Source organism: Paramisgurnus dabryanus, chromosome 17 (assembly GCF_030506205.2).
Source record: "Paramisgurnus dabryanus chromosome 17, PD_genome_1.1, whole genome shotgun sequence".
NCBI lineage: Eukaryota > Metazoa > Chordata > Actinopteri > Cypriniformes > Cobitidae > Paramisgurnus > Paramisgurnus dabryanus.
In genome coordinates this window covers 11,472,271-11,499,574 of record NC_133353.1, presented here as the reverse complement: position 1 = coordinate 11,499,574, position 27,304 = coordinate 11,472,271, and the positions used below count along the sequence as shown (strand labels likewise).

General features: G+C 38.1%; 1 protein-coding gene across 1 annotated transcript; it reads left to right on the top strand.

Annotated features, from left to right (window-relative positions):
• The first annotated feature begins 5,524 nt into the window (after nucleotides 1-5,524).
• gpr26 (G protein-coupled receptor 26) lies at nucleotides 5,525-22,438 on the top strand. Its single transcript, XM_065245178.2, has 3 exons — nucleotides 5,525-7,115; nucleotides 10,615-10,728; nucleotides 19,164-22,438. Exons 1-3 carry the CDS (start codon nucleotides 6,445-6,447, stop codon nucleotides 19,453-19,455), a joined length of 1,077 nt encoding a protein of 358 aa, XP_065101250.2. The 5' UTR covers nucleotides 5,525-6,444; the 3' UTR covers nucleotides 19,456-22,438.
• Nucleotides 22,439-27,304: the final 4,866 nt, after the last annotated feature.

Sequence of the window (27,304 nt, the reverse complement as noted above, 5' to 3'; positions counted from 1 at the left end):
AATTAAGGCAGTTCTGAAGGCGAAAGGGGGTCCAACACAGTATTAGTATGGTGTTCCTAATAATCCTTTAGGTGAGTGTGCATGCATGCGTGCGTGTGTGTGTCTGTATGTATGTATATATGTATATATGTATATGTATATATATATTCTAAACTCAAAACAAAAAGCTGATTTCATGAATTATTTCTTTATTTCTAAAATGAGGAGCACTCAGGGCTCTGTATTGACTGTTGAGTTTAATTACCTAGAGAGATAAGAAAGAAAATAATGTAAATGTTAAAATAAGAACTGAATGTACAAATTGATTGTCAAAAAAAAAAACTTAAATTAAAATATGTATAATGTATAGCCTATTCCAAGTTTTAATCAAACTTAAACTCAAAGCCAAGCAAGAGTATCTGGATTTACCAAAAAATCTTATTTGAAATATAACCATTAACCACCAGATGGAGCCACAATTACACCAAATAAGCCTAAGAAACACTATCATAATAGCACCTATGCTTATGTATATACAATATACAGTAGCACCAGTTTACATTGTCATTTGTTTTTTTTTTATAAATCCTGGACTTGTTAAAGCATCGTTACCCAAATTATTGGTTATTTCTATTGGCTGTCTTTGAAACACATTACATAACTTTTACATTTAAGTTTTTAGCATTGGTTTTGTACAAAGTGACTTACACAAGTATGGAAAACAAAGCGATTCCTCTAACTACATTTTACAATCTAAACTAGTTTTAATCCTGTATTAATATATTTAAAAGGAAAAAAGCAAACCCTTGCCTGAATAAACCTCAACACAATAATGATTCACGCAGGACTGGCCTGTATGCAATGAATTAAGGGTACATTAATATGGGCAGCATTTACCATGCAGATCATGTATAGTATTATTTACTTTCAGGCTTCAGGGGAAAATATCCAAATCTCACACTATAAATTCTGGGCTATCAAAGGCATTCACTTAGATATGATTACCATCATAATTCACTACATCATCAGCGAAAAATTAAACATGTTTGTGGAAATGAATAATTTTGACATGCACCTTGCCCTGGGCTTAATTTGCCATTTTTATAATGCATGCCATATCATGTTGGAGAAAATAAATAAGCAAATTAATCATTAAAAACTAATGATGCAAAGGACAGCTGTGTTCAGGCTTGTGTTCAGAAAGACCACCCAGTGAGATGAAAATGATCAGGGTCTTTAGCCCTCGCCAAACTACAGCTGTTGTGCCCTTTAGTTACATGAATCCAGTGGACCAATAGGAGATGACATCCTGTGGGAATGCTGGCTGAAGTACGACACCATCAGCCCAACATCTGATTTGACCAGAATCCTCGTCATAAGCCCAAGAGGCCATTATTCCAGTATGTGGAGGATTTAAATGATGAGTAACTGCGACACAAAACAAAATATAATGGATATTAAATGGACACACAATATGGTTTAGTCCCACTTCAAGTCTGTATTTTCTTGAAAAATTTCCACAAAGCACTAAAAACACTAACAAGTGTTAGAAAGACTTAAAATTTATTGAATTATCCTAAAATATAGAGAGATACTAAAGCCTCTGTTTCACATCAAGATAAGCTGTCCATGTCGCCCACTCAAGTAGAAAAATGAGATGTGTGCCGATGCTCCACCGATTGGTCAGAATTTTTCATGCTGTCACAAAGGATCATGGGATGGACCACCACACACCCACGGCACAGACAGCGTGGGCGTTTCCGTGGTAACGGAGGACGGCAGCGATCCTTACGCAGCCCCAGCGAGCCACTAATGAGGGTGAGTGTGTGTGGGCACGACTGTTCAACTCGTCAAGCTGCAGTGCAACCAGGGCACAAGTTTGTATTTTCAGAGACAGTGGGGTAAAACAGAAATGAAACGAATGCGAGGATCTAGGCTAAATGTTGCGTGTGAGGGTGGGTGTTTGTTTGCATTTGTGTGTCTAAGTAAAATGATCCTTTGGTGAAGGAAAATGTCAGGGTTGCTTTATAATTAGGAGTGCCCACAAGATAAGTCATTCCTACTCTGTAAAAAACTGAAAGGGTTAACACATCAAATGCCATCCTGATGTCTGTCAGAAATGTAGTGCTCCGTCTACATTATCATACAAACGCACACAAGCAGACACGTGGACAGTCACATTTTCTCATACGAACTTCCTTGAGCACACTGACATGAAATGCATCCTGACATTTCCCCCAGCTAGGCAAACAACAACCAAACACATCAAGCCTGCTTCTGGCTCTCCTCTCTAAAACTCCCTATCTTTATTTCCATATTCAAATAAACGCAAACAGTTTTAATAAAATCTAACTAATTAATGAAGGTAAACACATTTAAACTATTAACATTGTCAACTGTGGACCCTCAAAATACACCTAGTAAAAGAAATTACACGCACAAGAACAATATATGCAGACAATTTGGCTTGAACAATGAATAGCTTTTTTTCCCCAAGCAGTCCAAAATCAATACTTGATTTTAAACCCACAAGATCCCTCAAATCCACCCATCTCAATCAATTTCTCTTTGTATAAAGGAAACTGCTAAAACGTGCTCCCCTCAGTAAATCAGATACTTTCACCCTGCCCCAAAAGATTTTTTGTTAAACACTGAAACGGTGTAGATGTGCGATTCATAATTGATTCTAAATAAGGTGGTTAATTACAACAATCTACTTTTGGTGAACATCTTCAGAGTGTTAACTGGTCTGAAAGAAGACAAGATGTTCTCACCCAAACTAAGGCCTTGAACACGAACATGAACACATGCTTTCACAACCTGTCTGATACTGTATTGATCTCTCAACCAGAGCACATGTTGGAAACGTAGGTGCTGTTGTTTTGTGTGGGAGAAGATGGGTTGCTTGCACTTATCACAATCTTACACACATACACGTATACACGCTCTCCAAATACACACACACAACCATAAAAAAACCTGTTGGCAGTCTTTAATTTATAATAAAGTACCATTTAGTGTGTTTTTTAAGCCATCCGTAAACCATGTTTATTGCATTAAAACATTGTACAGTTCACTATTCTTGAACACTATTGGTTTCACATAAACCACATATACCAATCCACACACACACAAACGAACACACAAACAAACATGGCATTGGCTTGTTTGAGGCAAAGTGCATTGAAAATGTTCAACTTAATATCGTGGCCTAATACAGGTTTTTTATGATGGCAAGGATGCCCAAACATTATTATATGTTGTTTTTTTTTCATAAAGAAACATTTCAACTGTGTTAGATAAATAGTCATTCTAATATTATTAGACCTTTACAGTTTTTTCTATGTGTTTTGTCTCTAAAATTATCTGGAGACCCCTTCTGGGTAACCTTCTGGGTTTGAAAACCCCTGGCCTAAAAAGTGTTCTTTACAGTGATTCTATTTACGATTTCAGCAGTAACAACATAAACGAACGGCTTTTGTGGAACACACGTAACTTCCGGTAAACTTCCACAAAATATCTATAGTCCTTTTATAGTAGTTTATTTCTGATAACAAGCTAAATTAACAACAAGTAGATAACCTTAGTTCAAATCATAGCTAGAGTGTGTCAAAAACTACCAAACCTCCCTTCACATAGCACTGATCCATGTTTGCCATCTCCCCTCGTCTTTAAAAGTACATTCACATTATAAGCGACTTTGTCGCTGTGTGTCGCTCAGCAATTTCAAAAAAGGCGTTTCTAAATCTGGTTGTATAAACAAATGAATACTGTCCACTAGAGGTCTTCACGGGTCCACTTAGATCCGAAAACCCGAGGTCCGACCCGAGACCCGATCGGGTTCGGGTCGTAAAGTTTCATGTGTGCCTCGGACACGGGTCGAGTATAATGTTAGTGGCATCGGGACTCGGGTAATTTAAAATTAATGTGTTTTTGCCGGATGGACCCGAAAACCTGAACTCTCTTGCGTGTGTGCGTCAAAGTCCTTTTCAAACCTCTTCTCTGTTTGAAAAGAGCGCTTGTGACATTGTGTGGCTGGTGGTAGATCAATTTTTGTTGAGACAGACATGTCAGTAAATTTTAAATGTTACGTATATTTTAGCGGTTATCTGGGTGTTGTCTTCAGATAACAAAGTTGGTGCCGTTTACATTGGAGTCCAGTCGGTTAAAAAAATCTTATTTTCTCTGGTTTGTCTTGGGTCAGGTATTTCTTAAAAAAAAAAAAAAAAAAAAAGGTCAGGTTCGGGTATAAAGTGATTTGGGTCATTTCGTGTCGGTTACATTTCTTTGGACCCGATAAGACCTCTACTGTCCACTCCAGTAAATGACGAGAGACAGATGACTTGAACTCCAATGCTTCGTTCTCATTGGTTGTCGCTCCCGAAAGTCATAATTTGCATAAAGTTAAACATTTCTCAACTTTGTCACATGCCCCATCCAGTCGCAAACGGTCACTGTTGCTCATGTCGCCAGAAGACGCCAAGCTTCTATTGAAATCAATAAGATTGCGTCGCTCTGCTACTGCTAGTCTGAATGCAGCTTAAGAAACCAAAACATTTGTAATTTTTGGTCTAGTGGCTTAACTGAACCTCGTCAAAAATAACAAATGTTTTGGTTTCTTAATCTTATTGATTTCAATAGAAGCTTGCCGTCTTCTGGCGACATGAGCAACAGTGACCGTTTGCGACTGGATGGGGCATGTCCAGTTGCGTGACAAAGTTGAGAAATGTGCAAATTATGACTTCTTCTTCTTCCTTTATTTCTTAACGCCATTCCAGCATCTAAGGCTATATTCATGGCGATAACCAGGTAATCCAAACACAAGTTTTATTCAGACAAGTTGGGGGAGGGACAATTTGGTATCTCCAATTTGCCTAACTTGCATGTTTTTGGCCTGTGGGAGGAAACCAGAGTAAACCCAAGCTGACACAGGGAGAACATGCAGAAACTCCATACAGAAAGGCCACCTGACCTAGCCGGGGCTCGAACCGGAAACCTTCTTGCTGTGAGGCAACAGCCACTGTGCCGCCCATGTAAAATACTTAAAACAGTTACCCACATGCATCTGACAAAACCGTCTATAGAACAATTTTGTTCTATTAAGAACTTCTCAGTCAAACGCTTTTAAAAGAACCATTTCTCATTTTTATTATAGGATTTTTGTCTAACCATTTTGCACTAAAAACTTTTTGTGCAACAGTAAAAAAAATGCTGTAGTTATGCAGCTGTTTGCCAGTAAGTTACTGTGGATTTAAATGTATGTTATTAACTGGCAACTTTTTGTTCAAAGTTAAATGAAGATGAGACATTAACAAGTCTTTATCTTTACAGAATAAAACTATAAAATAACACCCTGATGCAAAGCATTCTGGGAAGCAGAAATCCTCATCAACCTTTTACTGTTTATCCTTCAGATTTTGGTTCCCAGAATGCTTTGCATCAGGGTGATATTTTAGTTTACTGTAAAGATAAAGACTTGTTAATGTTTAATGTTCATTTAACTTTGAACAAACTGGTGTCAGTAAATAAGATAAATTTAAATCTACAGTAAGTTACTGGCAAACAGCTGACAGTAATACTGTAATTTCCAAAAGAGTCCCTTAAGAATTATCATTTTGGAAAGAACCTTTAAAGTCAAAGATTCTTCAAAGAACCATTCCTTTCTTATCTTTTTATAACCTGAAGAACCTTTACAAATAATATACAAATAAAGGTTCTGTGGATGCAGAGGGTTCATACTGCCCAAAGAATCTTTCTGAACCTTATGTTTAAAAGTGTACCATGGTATAAAAATATGGAGACAACCAAATGAGATTTAATTGCTTCACAAAGACTGATTCTAAATTTATAAACCGTTCTATAAAGCAAAACATCCCGAGTCTGAACATATTGCTGTTTGATGTTCCATTGCGAGTGAATCATAAAATGTTACTACGAGACCGGGGGCTTTTACCTCATGGTGACGTTAAAGTGTTCCCCTCGACAAATATAAACAATTTCTAAATTTAGTCATCTCAAAAGAGGCCCCCTGACGATTCATTTGACGCCAGTCACGTGTCAGCATTTCGTGAGTGAGGTGGGGGGGTTACATGTTGACATATAAAGCTGTTTCAAGGGCGAATTCTGCATAGAAGCGCGGGCGCGCGAACAGTGGCGTTCGGAGCGCACTGCGCAATTGCGCGCGGCTTTTTTGCTTTTGCGAATGAAAGCGGAATAACTGTCCACGTTGTTAACTAGGTTCGTCCACATTTTCAGATCCACAGTGTTTGTCCAACTTAATGGATATACCACCACTAAACTGGGGTCATGGAGAGTTGTGCGTCGACCACGGACCCCCGCGCACCGGAGAATATCACGTCCTGGGGGCTCCGCCACGCACGAGCTATAGTGATAAAACGTTGTTCACCGTCATGAACAGTGCAGGAGTTACGGTTCAAAGTTGCTGGATATAGAGCGGGGAACATCATGCACATAGCGGAGCTCACGCTTTCCCTCCTGCTCGCGGCGATCATCGTAGTGTCGTTGCTGTCCAACGTGGTGGTGCTGATTTGCTTCCTTTACAATCCAAACATCAGGAAGCAGGTGCCAGGGTTGTTTATACTCAACCTGACTTTCTGCAACCTGCTTCTGTCCGCCTCCAGCATGCCACTGACTCTTTTTGGGGTACTGAGTAACACGCATCCTGGTGGGCATGTGTTCTGTGAGGTGGTCGGGTTTTTAGACACTTTCCTGACCACCAACTCCATGCTGAGTATGGCAGCGCTGAGCATCGACCGTTGGGTCGCCGTAGTGTTTCCTCTGAGTTATCACTCTAAAATCCGTCACCGGGACGCCGTGATCGGTCTGGCTTACACGTGGGTCCACTCGTTGTCCTTCTCCGTGGTAGCGGCGTGCCTGTCCTGGGTGGGATACCATCAGCTGTACGCGTCCTGCACACTTTGTAATAACAGTGCGATCAACGCAAAAACGCAGTTTGCGGTTTACACGCTGGCACTGCACACGCTCACGTTCCTGCTGGTTTCGGTGGTGCTCTGCGTCACGTATCTGAAAGTGCTTAAAGTGGCGCGCTTTCACTGCAAGCGCATAGACGTGATCACCATGCAAACCCTCGTGCTACTAGTGGACATCCATCCTAGGTAAGAATACGAAGTGATGTACTCAGTGTTACTTTATAAACAGTTTAATTTAAGTAAGTGTTAAGATTCCCCCTCTGTCCACAACAATTTCTGGAGGCTCACAATTTCAGAATAGAGCTTGACTAAAGAGATGTATTTTCTAAAGAGATGTATTTTAGTTATAAAATAACTAAAAACGATTAAATATCTTGACTAGTTGTTGTTATAGCTTATTTAAAGGCTTGTGTTGTTATATTTTAAGTAATGTTAGGTCATCTTGATGCCACAGGCACACTGGTTGAGAAACACTGCTCTAGTCTAGAGTCAATGAGTTTCAGCACCACAATTTTGGTACACTTCGCTACATCACTGTACACTATAAAACTTTTTCATTGACTTACATTTTAAGTATAATGAACTTGGATTAACAAGTCATTTCAACTTACTATTTTTATCTTGACTAGTGATAAGTTGTTGTACACTGTAAAAACAATTCTGTAGAAATTGCAGCTGGGTTGCTGGTAATTTACCATAGATTTACATTTATGTTATTTACTGGCAAGAGTTTGTTCAAAGTTAAATGAACATTAAACATTAACAAGTCTTGGTCTTTACAGAGTAAAACAAAAAAAACTGCATCAAGCAAAACATTCTGGGAAACAAAATCTGAAGCAAAAAACAGAAAAAGGTTGATGATGATTTCTGGTTCCCAGAATGCTTTGCATGAGCCTGTAATTGTATAGTTTTATTCTGTAAAGATAAAGACTTGTTAATATTTAAAATGTATTTAACATTGAACAAACTCTTGCCAGTAAATAACATAAATGTAAATCTACGGTAAATTACCGGCAACCCAGCTGCAATAACATTGTAATTTCTACGGAATTTTTTTTACAGTGAAACTTACAAATTGAAATACTTTAAGCTAATTTAACTTTATAGTTAAATCAACTCATCAGTCAAGAAATTAAAATACATTGTAAATCAAAGCTGATAATAAGGCAATCAGGAATTAAGAGATAAACAGAAATGTTAATAACATTACCTCTTTAAAAATCAGATGATTAATAAGGTGATGGGGCACATTATGTTCTGCTGTGTGAACAATTGTTTCCAAAAAAAAAAAATAAAGAGAAATTTTGACATTTAACCTAGCCCAAAAATAAATTAAATACAGAAACTTCTACCAAACACCTTGTAATCAATGTTGACTACTTGCAATATGTATGATACCCCATCATGTAAGGTATAGGCAAAACAACATGTAACTGAATTCAAGTTTATTTTGGCTACAAGTGGGTTACTCAGCTGGACTATGCAGTATCTGGTCGATAGTTAACCTATAGTTAACCAGCTATTGTTTTTTTATGTGTGCTTGTCAGTGTTATTTACAAGTTGTTATTGTAAAGTGATCTGAATGACCATCAATGGCAACATGGCAATCAGAATAACTAAGTTTAATAAATGTACAAATTGCCAGTCCTATACATTACATGTAATAAGCACATGTGGGGTCCAGAAAGAGCTGTACACTGAACGTGAAATTTGGATTAACTTAAAAAATTTGTAACACCTAAAACACATGTTTTAAGTGAAAAACTAAAGCTTAATTGTAGTGATCTCTTGATCTGATCATGTGATCGGAAATCGGGCCCGATCACGTGGCTTCAGACTCGATCAGAATCGGCCGTTAATCAGGACTTGGGATACATATGTATATACTATATATATTCTCATTATTTATAACACATCTAAAGTTATGCAATGGCACAGAGTTAGACCCTTTTGACTCCACACAGAAACAGCAACGCGTGGATCTGTTTTTTTTTCGCCCTTCTTTATTCTTTTTTTATGTATTATAGAAGTATCGGATCTGTACTCTGTATCCGTAGATACTCAAAATCAAATTACTCTGACTCGAGGGCAAAAAAACTGATTGGGACATCCCTTAATCGTTTTAGGTGTTAACATTTTAAAGGGTTAGTTCATCCAAAAATAAAAATTAGGTCATTAAAGGACAAGTTCGGTATTTTACACTTAAAGCCATGTTTTCAGACTGTTTACGATGAAATGAAACTGTTTTGACTGAAATTTGGACATATGATGCTGTCCCGAGAATTTTCGGTTTCTGTTGTATCAACCACCTCTGCAATGGCTAGGTGCACTGGCACAATCCTTCCTAAAATGCATTAAACTTTTGTTTACAAAGACGTGAAACTCACTGAGTGGTCAGGGGTGTTCACTGATATGCTCACACAAAATCGCTGCAAAAGATGCTTTCCAACAGGTGTTTTACCATTCGTTGTAAACTTGTGGACCTACATGTATTTTTCCAAATGCCTCACTCCCGTATATTCCTCCAGTGAGAGCTCCAGCCCAGTTGGTGGCGATAATCCACCTTTGCCAATTGCAAGAATACAAACAACTCCATTTCCGTTTCCGGCGGTGGAGAAAAACCGTACCTCACAGCACATCTAATACAAGTCAAAGGAGTTGGACAAAAACTACGATAAAACCTGTTGGAAAGCATCTTTTGCAGCGATTTTTGTGTGAGCATATCAGTGAACACCCCGACCAATCAATGAGTTTCACGTCTTTGTAAACAAAAGTTTAATGCATTTTAGGAAGGATTGTTCCAGTGCACCTATGCAGCCATTGTAGAGGTGGGGGTTGATACAACAGAAACTGAAAATTCTCGGGCCAGCATCATATGTCCAAATTTCAGTCAAAACAGTTCTATTTCATCATAAACAATCTAAAAACAGGGCTTTAAGTGTAAAATACCAAACTTGTCCTTTACTGACTCACCCTCATGTCGTTCCAAACCCGTAAAAATCTTTGTAACACAGTTTAAGATGTTTTAGATTTAGTCTGAGAACTTTTCTGACCCTCGATTGAAATGTATGTACGGTAAACTGCCCATGTCCAGATAGCTTATAGAAACATCTTCGAAGTAGTCCATGTGACATCAGTGGGTCAGTTAGAATATGTTGAAGCAAAATACATTTCGGTCCAAAAATAACAAAAATTACGACTTTATTCAGCATTGCCTTCTTTTCCGGGTCTGATGTGAATCTGGGTTTGGAACGACATTAGGGTCATTAATGAAATAATTTTCATTTTTGGGTAAACTAAACCTTTAAGTAATTGTTTAAAGTCTTTTCACCTTAACTCACTTTAGTGAAAATGTAAGTTGACAACACTTAATTGTTTTAAGTGTTACCAAATGTAGCAATTTGTTAAGGTAGATACAACATTTACTTTGTACAGTGTACTACACTCATGCCGATAGAGAGATCATGCGAAGACAAACAAGCATTTTGTAAATAATCCACCACAGATGTTACAGTTAATCTGACATTTCAAATCAATTTCTGCTTTATTGAATGATTCACTGAACAGCTTGATCAAACATCGGAACACATGTTGTTATTTGAATGTCTAAACATGTAAATATTGAAAAAGTCTGTCATAGATGCAGTAAGCATGTCTTATTAACTTTTACATGATTTCTGTCCAGTGTTCGCCAGCGCTGTCTAGAAGAACAAAAAAGAAGGAGACAGAGAGCCACTCGCAAAATCAGCACCTTTATCGGAACCTTCGTCATCTGCTTCACTCCGTACGTGATCACCAGGTAAGCCAAACTGAGAATAAGCCCCTATGCAAACATGCTTGTATTATATTTAATATTTAGGAGGACTGGTGGTACCCATATATACACCAGGAGTGTACATTTAACACTGGTGAATCTGCTGTGTAGCCATTGAATAAACCAAGAGCAAGCACAAGCAAGCTTCAGGCATCTTTCTAAGAAATTAGTCAGTATTTAGTGTGACCTCTCATGGCACGAAACTAGGGCTGGGAAAAAATCGATTTGATTTTAAAATCGAGTTGGCAGGTCAAATCGATTCATATTTTAAAAAAATCGATTTTTTAGATTTTTTTCTCCCCCTCTGCAGTATAGAGCAGTACATACAGTGTTTCCCAAACATAGGCTCTACTGGGCATTCCGCCCAGGTAAAATGGACCCGCCCAGGAAAAAAAATCACTTTACGAATTTCCGTATTTTCTGAACTCGACTGGATGACCCGTGTTTTGTTGAGAGAGCCCGTGAAGATGCACGCGTCATAAACTCATTATCCAGCGCATCATAAACTCATCATCCAGCGCGGCAAACTGGATCAACTGCAGCACATACTGAGGTAACTGAGCAGCCAGGGAACTACACTGCGACCAAAATGGTCGCATATGCTTATGTGCATATGTGTTTATAGCATCCAAGTTGGCTTCATTTTGCGTCCAAGCACGTTGTGTCTCTCCCGTTGAGTGTCCGTTCACGTGCTCTTCGTTTCTCAATGAATTGGGTGCGAGCGACGCGAAGCAAGCTCAGTGTCACATTGTATCCTTTATGTTTCTGAACTTGAGCAGAGTTTTACCATTAGAGGTCTTTCTTCCCTGAGAGGACCCGTACGGTTCCGGGTTTATATTAGAAATGGTCAGTCTGGTCCGGGTCGGTCCTAGTTTATTACTTTGAGTCCCAAGTATGATTAATATTGTGTGTAAAACCCGATTCGACCGGAGAACTGCCGTGAGCGCTACCTAAAGCTCGAGTGAAGTTTCAGCGTGCCTCCGGTTTCTATGGTGATGACAACTGGCTCTTGTTGCGCCCACGCGCTGCATTTTCTTTAATCCATTTTTTTATAATCTAATCTATACTATTAATAGACCATATCTTTTCTAAAATCTAAAAAAGTTTGCACAGAGATTGTAGCAAAAAGCAGTGCTAATGTCAAGCCCATTGCACTGAACGAGCAAAGCTAAAGCTGACTCAGGATATAAAAAAACGCTAAGCTGTAATGTAAAGTCTGTCATCAGGACAGCAAGTAAACTTTTAAATCTGAAATAATGAGTGGATTAAGCTTTTTTAATCGGCAAAAGAGAAATAGAAAGCAGAAGCAGTAAAAGTGCCTATCTCTAGAAATTATTACTATTATAACATCAGTCACATTTATAATCTATAGACCTGCACTGTCTTTTAATATACTGTACATAGTATTGTATATGTTGAGTTTGATAAAAGGGGTCGTCAAATTGCTTCATATACCAGTGCAAAAACAGAAAGTGTTTTCGTGGTGCTTTGACAAACAGTGTCAGCTTTGTTCATGACAAAGAAAGTTTGGGGTGGTTAGATTAAAGAACTATAATGTGAAATTAATATTAATGTTCAATAAATCAAAGTTTTGTGTTGTGTCACACATTATTAGTTCTGTGTCACATGTATAGTAGACCATTTTTTGTCGGTGGATTATAATGATTGCCCTTTTCACCAGCTACCACCACAAGTAAATTTCAGATCTGTGGGAAACACTGACATACATTTTGCATTCGCCAATCTTCATTCCTTCCCAATTTTTTGTTGATGCATTTTAATTAAATATAATAAATATATATTTTAAAAATATATACAGTTTGCAATTATTTTGTTTTAAATGGGGTCGGGGAAAAAAAATCGATTCGAATCGTAAATCGAGTTTTTTATAAAAAAATCTCAGATTTTTTTATGGGGACGAATCGCCCAGCCCTACACGAAACACATCTTAAGCTTTTTTGAGGAGACTGAAGTCCTAAAGTCATTCACTTCGAATTAGAAATTAGGATTTAATTTAATTTAGGATTAAGAGATCCTGCAGCTTCATGCTATTGCTATGGTTATTTAAAACATCTTAAAAATGTGGCGTAGTTTCTCCAATATTTGACAGTGCTATGTCAAAATCACCAACACCGCTCACATAAATGGGTGCATTCGACTGCATGGGGCACCGCAAGAAAGTGCTGTAAGAGTGGTTCAAAAGCAGATTCATTTGTATGATTTCTCACATCACATACTTTAATGGTTCTTGTGGTGACGCATGAAGCCGAACATAGCCAAATTTAACAACCACTTTTTAAGCCTGGCTTTTATCCGGTGGTTGAAAGAAAAGCAGAGAACGCTGTTATTAAGAGGCTGTGATGGCTGTCCATTAAACAGTGGAGCGGATGTAGCTCTGTGTGTCCCCATGATAAACGCATGCACACACTTTTTCCTTTAAAACTGCAGTGTGCAGTCAATTACCTTGTCAGAAAACTGTTACAAAAATGCTGCAGTCTTGGTCCTCAAAATCTATCTGCTGGTGTGTTCTGAAAGTACTGGTTTTGTTTGTAGCCTATATGCTCTATATGTAAATGCTTGGTAAGAAAATCTGAATCGGTATCGGCAGTCCACACTTACAGAAAAATCGGAATCGGTCAAGAAAATTGCAATCAGTGCATCCCTAAAGAAAATGTTTGAAAAGTGAAAATAAAGTGCCTAACAACTGTTTATTGAAAATAAAAGTATTTATTCGCTGTGGTTAGCGGTCGGTAGGGATGGGCACTGAACTCTGTACTTTTATAGGCACTACCGAGTATCGATTCACATAAAATCAATCGGTGCTCAATTTCGGTACCTGAGAGAACACGTCAGCGCGCAGCGTGAGTCTGGTACGTAGCGAAAGCGTGTGCTCGTGCGAGAGAGACTGTGTGGAAAGTGACACCCCTTTGCAACTTGCTCAATGGATAACAGAAAGCAATCTAACGTGTGGTTACATTTCACAAAGGATGATGCAGACAATGCTACCTGCAATATTTGTAACAGTAAGTGCAAGCCAGGCAGTGGTACATCCAACCTGAGGAAGCACTTACACAATCTGTATTTAAAAGCACATGGGTGCTTATTAAGATAATTTTTCGTCGATCAGATCACAAGTGGACGAGAGAGACACATTTTTTTTACACCCGGTATTTATCAACACCAGTCTGTCTCTTTTGTCCACTTTCGACCGCTTCTGTCCTGATTACTTTGAGTGGTGGTCCGTGGAGACTGCGGGGAAGTCCCTTTGCTTTCGTTTTAACACGAGCTGAAGTAATGACGGGTTGAATGGACGCTAACTAATATTATGGCGCTACTTGTGTTGTACATAAACATGCTGCACAGTGTTTTGTACATGAATATGTTGGAGTTCTGATTTTCAGCGCAATTAATGAAATAAGATCACGCAACTTTCATGCGCTCGCAAAATGAAACTACGCGGAGTTTTATCAATGAAAGCCTAAAGGCAGCTCTGTACACTGTATGTAAGTCAGAAAAGACGTAAAACTTTGTGCTCAGTACCACGGCTTACATAAATAGGCGGAGAGAAGGCAGTCCGTGCGGACCAAATGCCAATGCTGGCCAGCTTGGCAAAAAGTATCTGTGTCCAGTCCTCTTTTACATCCTCAGAGTGAGTGTTCTCTACAGCAGGGGACACAGTGAGCATGGAGCGGGCACGGCTTTAACCTGAGAAAGTTGACATGCTTATTTTTTTAAAAAAAGCTGCTAGTATTGTTTTCTACATAAAACTTAAGTATACTTATATGTTGCTTTTATCACGTTTATGTTCATTGATCATTTGTCCTACTTATATCTTTAATTTATTTATTTATTTTATTTATATATGTAAGACATATGCCCTGGATGTTGTAGGGATTTTTTTTTTTTAGTAAAGATTGTGTGTATTATTGAACATTTCGAAATAAATAACAAAATGTTGAAAATGAGAGGTTTGGGCTTATTATGTCCACTGAAAGTCACTTAAGTCAGAGTAAAGTACCGAAAAAGGTACCGCAGGGTGTGAACGGTACCCAACCCTAGCGGTCGGAGTAGGGAGAATTTTTTTCCAAATATTGCAGCATCCATTTAATGATTTCAATAAATATAATAATATACAGTCTATGTTACTTATTATTGCATCCTACACTGTAAAGAAAATCCGTAGAAATTACAATGTTATTGCAGCTGGGTTGCCGGTAATTTACCGTAGATTTAAATTTATGTTATTTACTGGCAAGAGTTTGTTCAAAGTTAAATAAATTTTAAATATTAACAAGTCTTTATCTTTACAAAATAAAACTACACAATAACAGTCTCATGCAAAGCATTCTGGGAACCAGAAATCATCATCAACCTTTTTCTGTTTTTTGCTTCAGATTTTGTTTCCCAGAACATTTAGCTTGATGCTGTTTTTTTAGTTTTACTCTTTAAAGACTTGTAAATGTTTAATGTTCATTCAACTTTGAACAAAATTTTGCCAGTAAATAACATAAATTTAAATCTACGGTAAATTACCGGCAACCCAGCTGCAATTTCTACAGATTTTTTTTTACAGTTAATCTACAAAAATACTCCAGGTGCAAATAATATCTGACAATATAGATAGCAACTAATGAATATTTACACTTATTGCAAATTGTATCATTTTATTTATTAAATAAAACTTATTTACACATACTGTAAATTGCAAATCACTAAGAAAATGCTGATATTATCACTTTGTGTGACAAAAAATATCTGAATTCTTCAGGCGCGTCTTCATATTGCCTAACATTGAAATCACCTGCGCTTTTTCGCCTCTACCGCGTCTGGTGTAAACGCAGCATAAGAGCTGAATTCAGCAAAAATCTCTCTATATTTTTCCTTAGTGTAAATAGCATCTATCGCTATTTAAATTTAGGGCCAGACTTATTAAACTGGGCAAATTAGTGTGAGAGCACAATTCCAAAAAGGCGCAGATGGGAGTGGTAATATCTGCTGTTTATTTACTAAAAATGTAATATTAATTGCCGCTTGAACAGTTTGAATGCTTTTGCGCATCTAGAGTGAAGTAGACGCACTGAAAAAGCAAGCATTTGACGCAAAATTCGCTTCTTGAAGGAGGGGCAAATGCTATGCGGTTGTCTGTTTGTGCATTGCTGTTTGTGATTGTGCATTTATTGAGAGAGTTACCGGTTAGTCACCTTACTATAGGGGGAAAATAAACGGCGCGGGTCAATAAACATAACGTGACTCAAAAGTTAAATGTGTATTTACAATTTACCAGGTGGCCCAATGTCCTCACTGACACTCTTCCATGCGAGGTCCTTTTTATTCCTGTCTCTAAGAACTTGTGTCGTATAGCTCCGGGTAACTGCTCACGGACAATATCAAGCCTTCATGCTGAATGAGTGACTCTGGGCAGGGCTGCCGCCACAGCAGCACGCAGGTTCCTGATTGGTTAACACGGCGCGAAAATCCGCCAGTTCAAATTTTTCAACTCGGGCGTCAGCTAGAAATTTGCGTCAAACGCAAAATGCACAAAAAGAACCATTCGCGTGTAACGCACGAATCGGCCACGGTGCTCAATTTGCGTCATTCGCGTGAATGAGGCAGAAATTACTCTACCTCGCCGTGCTACACACATTATCCGCGCCGCGGGACCTTCAGGCACGCTTCAACGCGTCTTCATATTGACTTAACATTGAAATCACCTGCGCTTGCCGCCTCTACCGCGTCTGGTGTAAACGGAGCATAAGAGCTGAATTCAGCACCATGAACATCGCAGCGGAAAATTCAAGGTGTTGAAACCCAGCTAACAAAGCTACAGTATAGTACACTGAAAAGAACTGGAAGACAAAAAAATGAAGGTTAACAAGAAGTTTTGAAACATCTGGTATTGTGTGACTTCTAGTGACTCCTCTTATTTACTTCAGCAAATAAAAAATTGCATGGCTTAGCAAACAATATTTTTTAATAATATGTTCCTCTGGCATTCCAAATAAACTGGTATATATTAAAACAATCCTCTGCCTTTTTCACATGCGCAAACATTAGTAAATCGAGTTGTGTGAATCATTTAAATAATCTCCTCCCAAAAAATTTACATTTAAAAGGGAAACTTGTAGAAATGCATATGCAATTAGGTCAGTCCTAAAAATAACCACACCTTTCCACCTTTCCACACCTAAATCCCGAAAGTCGTTATTTAATGCCAAAATGATGGTTTGCGCTGCCGTTAGCTGTTAGTAAATCTGGCCCACAGTGTGACTGTGAATAGCCACTATATATTTTGAACATTTTATTAGAATGTAATTGCAATGATCTTAGAAATACAAATATTATCTAAACATGCTGGAGGTTTCTACCCACAATATGGACAGTCCCGACCGTTTAAATTAACCTACGCTGGGTTGTTTAATTTCTCGGTTATGTCAAATACAGACATGTTCATGGTTACTTAAATCAGCAGACGGATTTATCCATATTTTACCCAACTATTGGCTAAAACAACCCAGCATTCTTAATGTACAAACATTTAATGTATATATATTATCTATCTACATATAATGCATTAATGTATAAACTAGTGTTGTAGTTCTCAAGACCACTTTTTAAAGGTCTTGGTCTCATCTTGGAATCGACGGCTTTTTTACTCGGTCTTGTCTCTGTCTCAGACAAAAAGGACTCAAGACCGGTCGAGACCACAACTGATGGTTAAGTTGATTTTAGCTCTTTAGTGTTTGTTGACTTTTATTTGCTTATAGACAAAGATAAATTCCCACATATCTGCAATAGCCTTTGATTATTTTATCAACTTCTCTGATGGCATACATACACACACAAACACACGCACGCACGCACGCACACACACAAGGGGCCCTATTTTATTGATCTGAAACGCAAGTGCGAAGCGCAACGCGCAAGTGAGTTTGTGGGCGGATCTTGGGCACTGTTGCTATTTTCCCGGCGTGAGAAATAACTCTTGCGCCGGGCGCAAATCAATAAGGGGTTGGTCTGAAGTAGGTTCATTATTCAAAGGTGTAGTTTGGGCGTAACGTCAAATAAACCAATCAGAACGCTATCCAACATTCCCTTTAAACGCAAGGGCGCAAGTTCCATGGCGGGTTGCTATTATTATGACGGATTTACCAGGCGCACGCCAGGAGCGGTTTACAGCCGAGGAGACCCACGTTTTTGTAAGAGCAGTCAAAGACAGAGAAGTTGTTTTGAATGGGGTTAGGAGAAACCCGCCCAAATCAGGGTAGGTTAAACAGGCGTGAGAGGAAATAGCCACAGTCTCATCAGCTGGCATCCCCATCGTTGCACCAAGCGCTACAATGATGTCAGGAGACGGGGAATCCCAAGCTTGCCAGCTTAAATCGGGCAGCCGTGTAACGGGAGGTGGATCTGCCTCTACACATGACCTGACGCCAGCAGAGGACATCGCTGCGTCCACCCTCACCGCTGAAAGGGTTTGGGGGCTTTGAAATCGGACCCAAGAAACGCAAGCAAGGTCCAACCCCAAAGTACACTTAAAAATCAAGTTTATATACATTAAGGTTTCTTATGAAAACATTTTAATTATTATTTACATAAAATAAACGTAATACAGCCACACAACAAACTTATGAAAATATTTTAATCGTTATTTGCATGAGAATTTTTTAACGCAGCCACACAATAAATAAAAACTATCACCACAATGCTCACCACTATGATTCCCCTTATCTCGTGTATTATTTTTTAGTGTAACAATTTATGATTTGCAAAAATAACTGTTGCAACTGTGTACATTAGATAAGCAAAGTGTGTGCGCGTTGTGCACGCTATACATTATGGTCAAGCATGCGGCCTTAAAATAGCATAATGAACAACGCACAACGCGCCACTGACTTTAAACTTTTTTTTCTGGTCAGTGGCGCAATTGTTTTTTTGAAACTGCAAAATAGCATCAGGGATGGTTTGCGCGGGAACACGCCTCTTTTTTTGCGCTGAACAGCCCAGGGAGCGCAAGTTCATTCCCTAGTTTGCCGACGTGCGTCTGTGGAGGGAAAAACCCGCTGTGCGCCGGTGCAAAATACGAATGATACATGCGTCACTGACAAAGTCAATTGCGCTGAAGAAGTGACTAATCATGTGCATATTCCACATATTATCATAAGTGTTTTAATGTAGTGACTTGCACTGGTCTTGGTCTTGAATTGGTCTCGGTCTTGACTTGGTCTCGACCCTTTAAAATCTTGTTCTTGTCTCGGTCTTGGCCTGTCTTGGTTATGACTTGGTCTCGGTTTAGGTAGTCTTGACTACAACACTAGTATTAACAAAGTATATGCCAAAGATATAGCCTCACTTTGATGATAAATCATGAGGTCTAATTGTCATGTCTTGCTCATGATATTTTGTGTCTGTGTTTCCCTTAGGATTGTGGAGCTATTTGTGACTGAGCCATTTAATCCATATTGGGGTGTGCTGAGTAAGAGTCTGGCATACAGCAAAGCTGCATGCGACCCGTTCGTCTACTCTCTTCTGCGACACCAGTACCGTCAGACCTGCAGTGACATTGTCAATCGGCTCATGCAGCGCAGTTCCCTCAATGCCTCTGGGCATCAGCACGAAAATGGAAAGATTGGAAAGACTGACGAGATCAGGAAAATTAGATGGTCCAAGGAAATTATAAAAGATGAGGAAGGTGAAACCAGACCTACCGACTGAAGACCTGCTGTTGCTATAGAGATGAACAATCACAAAGGTAGAGCTCTTACTGTGTGAAGAGAGAGAACAATGAGGGCAACTGAGCCAGCGGGGTGCCAGGCTCTGCATTTCTAAACTTAAAAATAAATCAAGATTTTAACTGTAGCAAAGGAGATTTTAGTAGCAACATAATTCTATTTCTTTCTTTTTCAATTTGTCCGTCTTTCATTCTTTTTCGCGCTGTCCTTCTTTTATTATTTGTCGCTATGTCAGTTTTTCATTCTTTTTCGCTTTGTCCGTCTTTCATTCTTTTTCGCTTTGTGCGTCTTTCATTATTTTTTGCTATTGTCCGTCTTTCATTTCTTTTATCTCTGTCCTTCTTTCATTCTTTTTTGCTCTGTCCATCTTTCATTCTTTTTCACTCTGTCCTTCTTTCCTTTTCTTTTCACTCTGTCAAACTACTGTAAAGCTGCAATGTTAGAGCTGCTAGTTAGCATCATTAAAAGAGATTAAGTAAGGCCTATTTTTATTGTACTGACTTGCAACTTATGTTATGGTGTAAAGTTATAAGTGCTTTTTAGAAATACAAGTAGGTGAGTACTGTGGTATTAATCTATGGAGAAATGACTGACAACAATATATGCTTTACCTTAAATGATATCACATCGTAATATGTGAGAAAATATAAGTTTGCCTCTAATTGTACTTGTTTCAGAGAACTACAGATGTTTTAGATGATGTTTTGTGGAGCTCAACGGCATGTAGCTTTGATTTTCTGTAGCATGTTTTGTATCTTCAGGGTTTAGTTGTTAAGCCCAAAAGCAAATGGGCAGAATTGTTCTTACAGTGCCTTTAATTTGTTTTATTGTAAAACAAACCTCCTTAGATTACATTTTTAAGCTGTTTTCTATAATCACGAACACATCTGCAAGCATGTTTCAGCTGGGAATTGTGTTGTATAAACCAATAGGGAAGATTTTAAACAACAACTATAAACAATTAAGATTAGTTTTTATTGAGAGTAAAAAGCTCCATTTATTTCTTGCCCTAGATAATAAAAAAATTAGGGATGTCCTGATTCGATATTCTGGATGGGTATGGGGGCGGATCCAGGCTGTTTTGCTGGATCAGATATCGGATCAAGGACCGACAACATGACTGATTCCGATACTATGCGTTAGCTGTGGTTTTTACTGACAAGCTATTAAAAGGACATAGTATTATAAAAGCACCATAAGCGTTTCATGCACTATATTCAAAGTCTTTAAATACACTCTGTAGCTTCATGTGAAGGAGCAAGTAAGTAAGTAACTTACTCGCAAACTGAGATAATTCACTGGTGAAGCAGGCAGACGGTCATTCTCACAAACAAACACATGACAACTGTAGGCTATTTTAAAGATCTGATTTTATGAAGTCTCAGTAAGCCGCTGGATGGATGCAATTTACTATGTGCTGAGCACATGATGCATCTATTCCCTTTGTGTTTTACCAGTTATGAAATGCCCATTGCTGAGCGAGGATTCCCATGAGAGGAGGCTTCAATTAAACGTAGCACGTATATGACTTAGGTGCATCAATTCTGCACCCGGAATGTGCATAAAAAGTCAGATCAAGCGCATAATTCCCAAAATAACCATCTGCACACTAAAGCTTTTTTACTATGACAGTTTAAGCCAATAAGGAAAAAATATTTAGCATACTTAATTGATCAAACGTACCTATTATATGTTCTCTTAAACACTGCCATGATTAATACTAATAACTTGTAAATCATTATAAATTGATGGGGGGTGATGGCACACTGGATAAGGCACACGCTTTTGGTGTGAGAGACCTGGGTTCGAATCCACTGTGAGCAAGACACTTTACCCCTAGTTGCTCCAGAGGCCTGCGACCTCTGACATATATAGCAATTGGCTTTATGCCCAGCTGCACTACTTCCTGAACTTCAGCCAGCTCCTTGTTTCCTGTCTGCCATTATTGGACAAACTGATTAATCCAGGTGTGTCTGATTATTGTTGTTGTGACTACTGAGGTCAGGCACACCTGGATTAATCAGTTTGTTTGTGACTACTGAGGTCAGGCACACATGGATTAATCAGTTTGTCCAATAATGGCAGACAGGAAACAAGGAGCTAGCTGAAGATCAGGAAGTAGAGCAGCTGGGCATAAAGCCTATTTTAAGCTGCTTTGGATAAAAGCGTCAGCTATGAATAAGTAAATTATTGATTTTAAATTTAAAATTATACTAGATGTAGCAGAAAGCACTATACACATTTAATTACAGAAGTATCAGGCAGGTATCGGTATCAGCTAATATTCAGAATTCTGGTATCGGAATCGGATCAGAAATGAAAAAGTGGTATCGGACATCCCTAAAAAAATTATGTGCGAGTCCCTAAGTGCCGTAATATATGTGTCCTGAATTATTGGTCCCCTTTTAGTGACCCCTCCAGGAAAGTAAAAAAGTGACCATTTTCTTTTTCTAATTGTGACTCTGGACCATAAAACCAGTCGTCAATATTTTTAAATAGAGATTTATACATCTGTAAGCTAAACAATAAGCTTTTCATTGATGTTTGTCAGGATAGGACAAAAGTCCAAATGAAGTCCTTAGCAACGCATATAGTCTACTGGCTTACCTTACGTTGTGGACTGAATAGGAAAATTGAAAGCTTTTACATTAAAAACTAATTTTAATGGAAAATCCTGAAAGAGCAACAAGTTTGTAAGTTTCTGGCCAAATTTATTTGCGTTTTTGCTGCATCCACTCACAAAAATAAAGTTTTTATATATTTGCAGTAGGACATTTACAAAATATCTTCATGGAGCATTTAAACATTTACAAAATATAATAATGATTTTGAAATAAAAACGATTATATTTTTGACCCATGTGACTTGCGTCTGGTTTTGTGGTCCAAGGTTACAATTGTTTAGTTGAGTTACAAGTCCTATTTCATAATGCTGTTGTCTGTCCAAGTATATATATGCATACAAATCTTTAAACAGTTAATAATTTATACAGGGTAATTTATAACTGAATGTCACTGTATAGTATTATGTATTGTTTATCTTTATGAAGTATGTATGTGAGTATGTGCACACATTATTTTCTTTGCATACTTGGGATTGGGACCATTATTACACTTTAAGTGTGTAAAAGTACCCGTTTCATCTAATTTTGTGTGTGTGCAAATGTAAAGCCTTAGGAAATAACATGTCTATTTTTGTTAAACAGGAAAATGCAGTTTCAAATTTTGCTACGTAAATATATTTGTGACTATATTGACAATAAATGCAGTGGGTTAGAAAATAGCACTTTTGTTGCATACTGTCACTTGTATTAGATCTGTGAGGTTATAAAGCTTTGACAAAAAAATAACTAACTCTACAGAATGAACATTTACACTGTAAATGTTGTGTATATGACAGTTCTTCCCTTCCATGTTTCCTCTGAGAAATGAGTAGATATTTCTTTTGCATGTTACAGAGATAAAAGAAAGAAAAGGCAGAAATGGTATAATGGATGGCTAAAATGGTTTAAAACGGATTTCATCTCTTCTCCGATCAACTAAAGTGAACACAGTTTTGCACTTTGCTCTTGTGCTCCAGCTCAGAGAGCATAGAGAAAGCTGTAATTGCAGGTTCAGAAGAAAAGAAAAAGGAAGATAACAAGAAGAGTAGAAAGCGTGAAGGCAGATATTACAAAGCTTCAGAACCGCAAGAAATGAGACCACTAAAGAATTCTGGGTAATTATTCCTGCCTCCCTAATCACCACCTCCTTACCCAAAGCAAACAGGAGCAGAAGAACATTTCATCAGAATTCAGTCACGGCAGCCCCCGCAATGATAAAAAGTCTCAGGGATTCCCCTTTTTATCTATTGCATTATTAAATTGTATTGTTTTTTTAAGTTTTTACTGTTGAGATTGTCATCCCAATTTCTCGGTGCATTAACAACACTGGAGAGAAAGATCAGATTCCATCAGAAGAACAAAAGGACATACCAAAACTACAAACTGCATTATACTTTCCATAAAACCTATTTAAAAAGTGTATTTAAAATAGCTTATTCAACAAGCAAGTCTCATATGTTCTCATTAGGGCTGGAACGATGCGTTGACGTAGTCGATTACGTCGATTACGTAATTACGTCGATTTGCCGGAAATGCGTCGATGCGTCGCACTGTTTACATTTTGAAATGAAGGCGGGCTTCAGCTCCGACCGGGTGATACAAGTGTTATACCAAACAGACAGAACGCGATCAAAAGTGTGGGAATACTTTAAGCAGAGACCAAATAAAACACATACTGTGTAAAACTGAAATGGCATACCACAGCAGCGCAACACCTGTGTATGATCATCTTAAAAGAAGAAAACCTGGTGCTCTCCGACCTCAAAATGACGAGACGTCAGCGTAAGAATTTGAACTATTACAGTAAGTTTTTATACTTACTCTATAAACAATAGAATCAATACATATTGTGCTTAATACAGCTGCGTTTACATCTTTGTTTAATACGAGCTGCGAGACGCCTGACAAACGCGACATTGCATCGCTTCTGGGCAGTATGTTGAAACAGTAAATAAAGAGCAGGACATGTTTTTATATTAAGAAGTTATGAAATAATAAGTTACTGTCACATTGAGAACTGATAGGCATGTGCCCGCGTGCACTGAAAGCCAGCTGGCAGTGCGGAGTTCCCAATGAACGTCTTTTTTGCGAATATGTGCGCAGATATTACAGAAGCTCGTCTTGTAAGGTATTCCTGACATGCGTTTATTTAAAGTAACAGCGGCGTAAACGCTGTTTATAAAATATTAGAAGATCATACTAACTGAACTTGTTTTTTACCCGGAACTTAAGAAAAGTTAAATGTTAAAGTTAAATGAGAATGCAGTACTACTAATAGTAATAATATTAACAGTAATAATATAACCATTACATCTTATATAAGGGTTCATGAATCACAATGAACTTATTTTTACTTCAGTCTGAACTAATGCTGAGTTAATGCATGTACTAATCATAAACTAATGTTTAAAATATTAATATATGCCTATTTTATTGTTTAAGGTGAATAATGCCTCTTTTAAAGTGGCACTGCCACTTTATTTTTCATGTTGAAAATTTTGGTTTGTGTGTTTGTTTAATTAAGAAAATGCTTAAATAAAATGTTAGCGTTAATGGCAGATGTTACATTTATTATTTGTTGGGGAATTATATGTATAAAAAAACATTAGACTATTCGATTAATCGAAAAAATAATCGATAGATTAATCGGTTGAAAAAATAGTCGATAGTTGCAGCTCTAGTTCTCATCCATAATACAGATTTCTATTGGTGTCTACCCAACTTAGTTAGACGTCTTGCTTGCTATGATGCCAACAAAAACATGTAGGTAAAATAAGAAATTGTATTTCTGCCTGTATTTCAGGAAATAAGGTTTTGCAAAATTGCTAGCCTGACATCCCGGTGCTATTGTACCTTCTAGTTGGTCTACCAAATTGTATCTCTGCCCTGCCCGCCGAGACATCTTAGGGAGGCAAAATATATTTTAATGCTTTTGCATTCTCTCACAGATTTGGTTGGGTAATATTGTTATATGCATCAAAGTTGCGTTTGAATCGAGGGGCAACCATCCGATCTTTCTGATGAAGCCAATACGAAAGTGACTTAAACTGCAATTCATTGACTGACCGCTAGAGGCTGGCCCCAAAAGGGAGTCAATACCCATAGACCTCAATGTTAAAATGCCCAACTTTAGGGCAGAAAAAATATGTTTACAGCCTGGTACAAAATGTATTTATTTTTTGGGCTGTTTAGCTAATTTTGCCCTTCATGGCAACTGTGAGGGGGATGAATTTTTTTTGTAACTCATCCGTTTAAATGATATTAAGCCTTAAAGCTCTGTTTAATTAAGGGTGTGGCCACTTAAGTGATGGTTGAACAACCACTGCTGTCACTAGAGTTGAGCAAGGCGGGATTGGTTTCAGCAAACCAGCCACCTCAGCTTCACCCATGTCCTGCCTCTTTAGCCATTTTCGGATTTCTGCGAGTGATGGGCGGTGACGCACAGCCAAGATGGTAACGGCAGGCACCGACTACTAGGGTTGTGACAATTGATCGGGCAAATGCGTGTTTTCTCAATGAATGAATTTGAATGAATTACGGTGAAATGCCGCCACATTCAAAAGCCAGATGGCGCTTTCGTGCAGAATCTCCATTTGTGCCACAGAAGAAGTAGCATTATAAACACTATTCCAGGATATAACTAGAGGCATATCATATCACTGTTCTTCAGATTGTTTCAAGTATTTTCATGATAATAGAAATTTTTTTAAATGATTGTGTTTGACGAGTGTTGCTTTTTTAAATGCACGTTATAAACGACTCCGACTAATAATGATTTTAGATTGATAAGAACTTCCTACTGTACACAGAGCCGTAGTACATGCACAAGCAGTCCATGAAACACTGAATCGGAGCCTTACGATTCAAAATCGATTTTAGACAGGTCTTTTTAATGGGAACGCAATGCATCGATGCACATCCCTACCGACTACTATTGGCTTCAAAAAAGATCTTCAAAAACCTGTGGTGACGTCACAGACACACTACGTCCATCTTTTTTACAGTCTATGGTTTAAATGCACGCTTGCTTTTTAGTTTCACTTTCAATTCGTGATCAGGATCGTGATTTTTCATTACTGCTCTAGATCTGTTGCGCACTAATTTCTCCTTCGTCTTGTCGGTCATTCCTATCCCTTACATAAGAAGTGTAATCTCCCGCAGCAATCTTAAATGTCATGTAGATTACATAACAGTTACTCGCAAGCTATGTAATGTACAGAAGCACACATTCAGAAACGCGCATAGAGAGAGTTGCATTTCCGACAATGCGCATACATTGCATCATACGTTGCAATACACGCATCTCATGCCTTTACCGTTCAGATAAACACAAAACAATCTCGGTATATATAAAATTAAAAAACTATTATTTATGTCTTCAAGTGAACATAATCAGTTAGAAAAATCGGATTTGTGACATTAGGGCATGTGGCTCTGTGTAGAACTTGCTCTTAAAGTGACAGTAGCCCTTATTTTTCTGATCTTAAAATGAACCGGTCTGTGTTTGGAAAAACATTATATGATCGAACTGTGAGTTTTGTGAACCATTGAAACCACTATTAAATGGTGAGTAGATCCAGTGTGTAGAAGAGCAGGAACAGTTGGCTTGCATGGAAATCCAGATTTTCCAGCACCAAAAACAACAAGAATAGCAGAGCATACAATGTGGTCAGTAACCCTTGACTTTAATTTGAAAGTTTGTGAGCACTGTCTTGATATTACAGTTAACTGGCAACTATTACTAAATCACTTTTTTCCACTTGTAACTTAAATCTTGGTTAAATTAGTTGCCCTGTACTTAAAAGCCTATATAAACAGTCACTTAAGCACATACAAGTACAAACACTTTAAAGCTTTCACATACACATACACAAGCCCAATTTGCTAAATTACTATTATTCAACACTCTAACACACCCACACAGACACAGCACAGACCTCTCTAGGGACACACGCAGTGAGACCAATTAAAAAACTGAGCTACCAGATAGAGAGAAAGAGAGACGATGAGAAAGAGAGAGATTAAACCTAGAAGTAGAAGACAAAACTTCACACAATGCTGTCGATTTCTTCTCTGCTTTCCAATCATAAGCTACACATCCTCATAGTGGTACTACGCACTACAACACATGTTTCACATGAGAGAGCAGCCCCTCGGGGGCGTCTGAGATTATTCATTGCTGTTTCGGGTCAAGCTGAAATGACGTGCATCCATTCTGATGCCATAATCA

Excerpts from the sequence above, each read along its gene's own strand:
- gpr26 (XM_065245178.2), top strand. The coding sequence starts at position 6,445 with ATGCACATAGCGGAGCTCACGCTTTCCCTCCTGCTCGCGGCGATCATC. Across the intron at positions 7,116-10,614 it reads CTAGTGGACATCCATCCTAG|TGTTCGCCAGCGCTGTCTAG; the intron begins GTAAGAATACGA and ends ATTTCTGTCCAG. Across the intron at positions 10,729-19,163 it reads ACTCCGTACGTGATCACCAG|GATTGTGGAGCTATTTGTGA; the intron begins GTAAGCCAAACT and ends TGTTTCCCTTAG.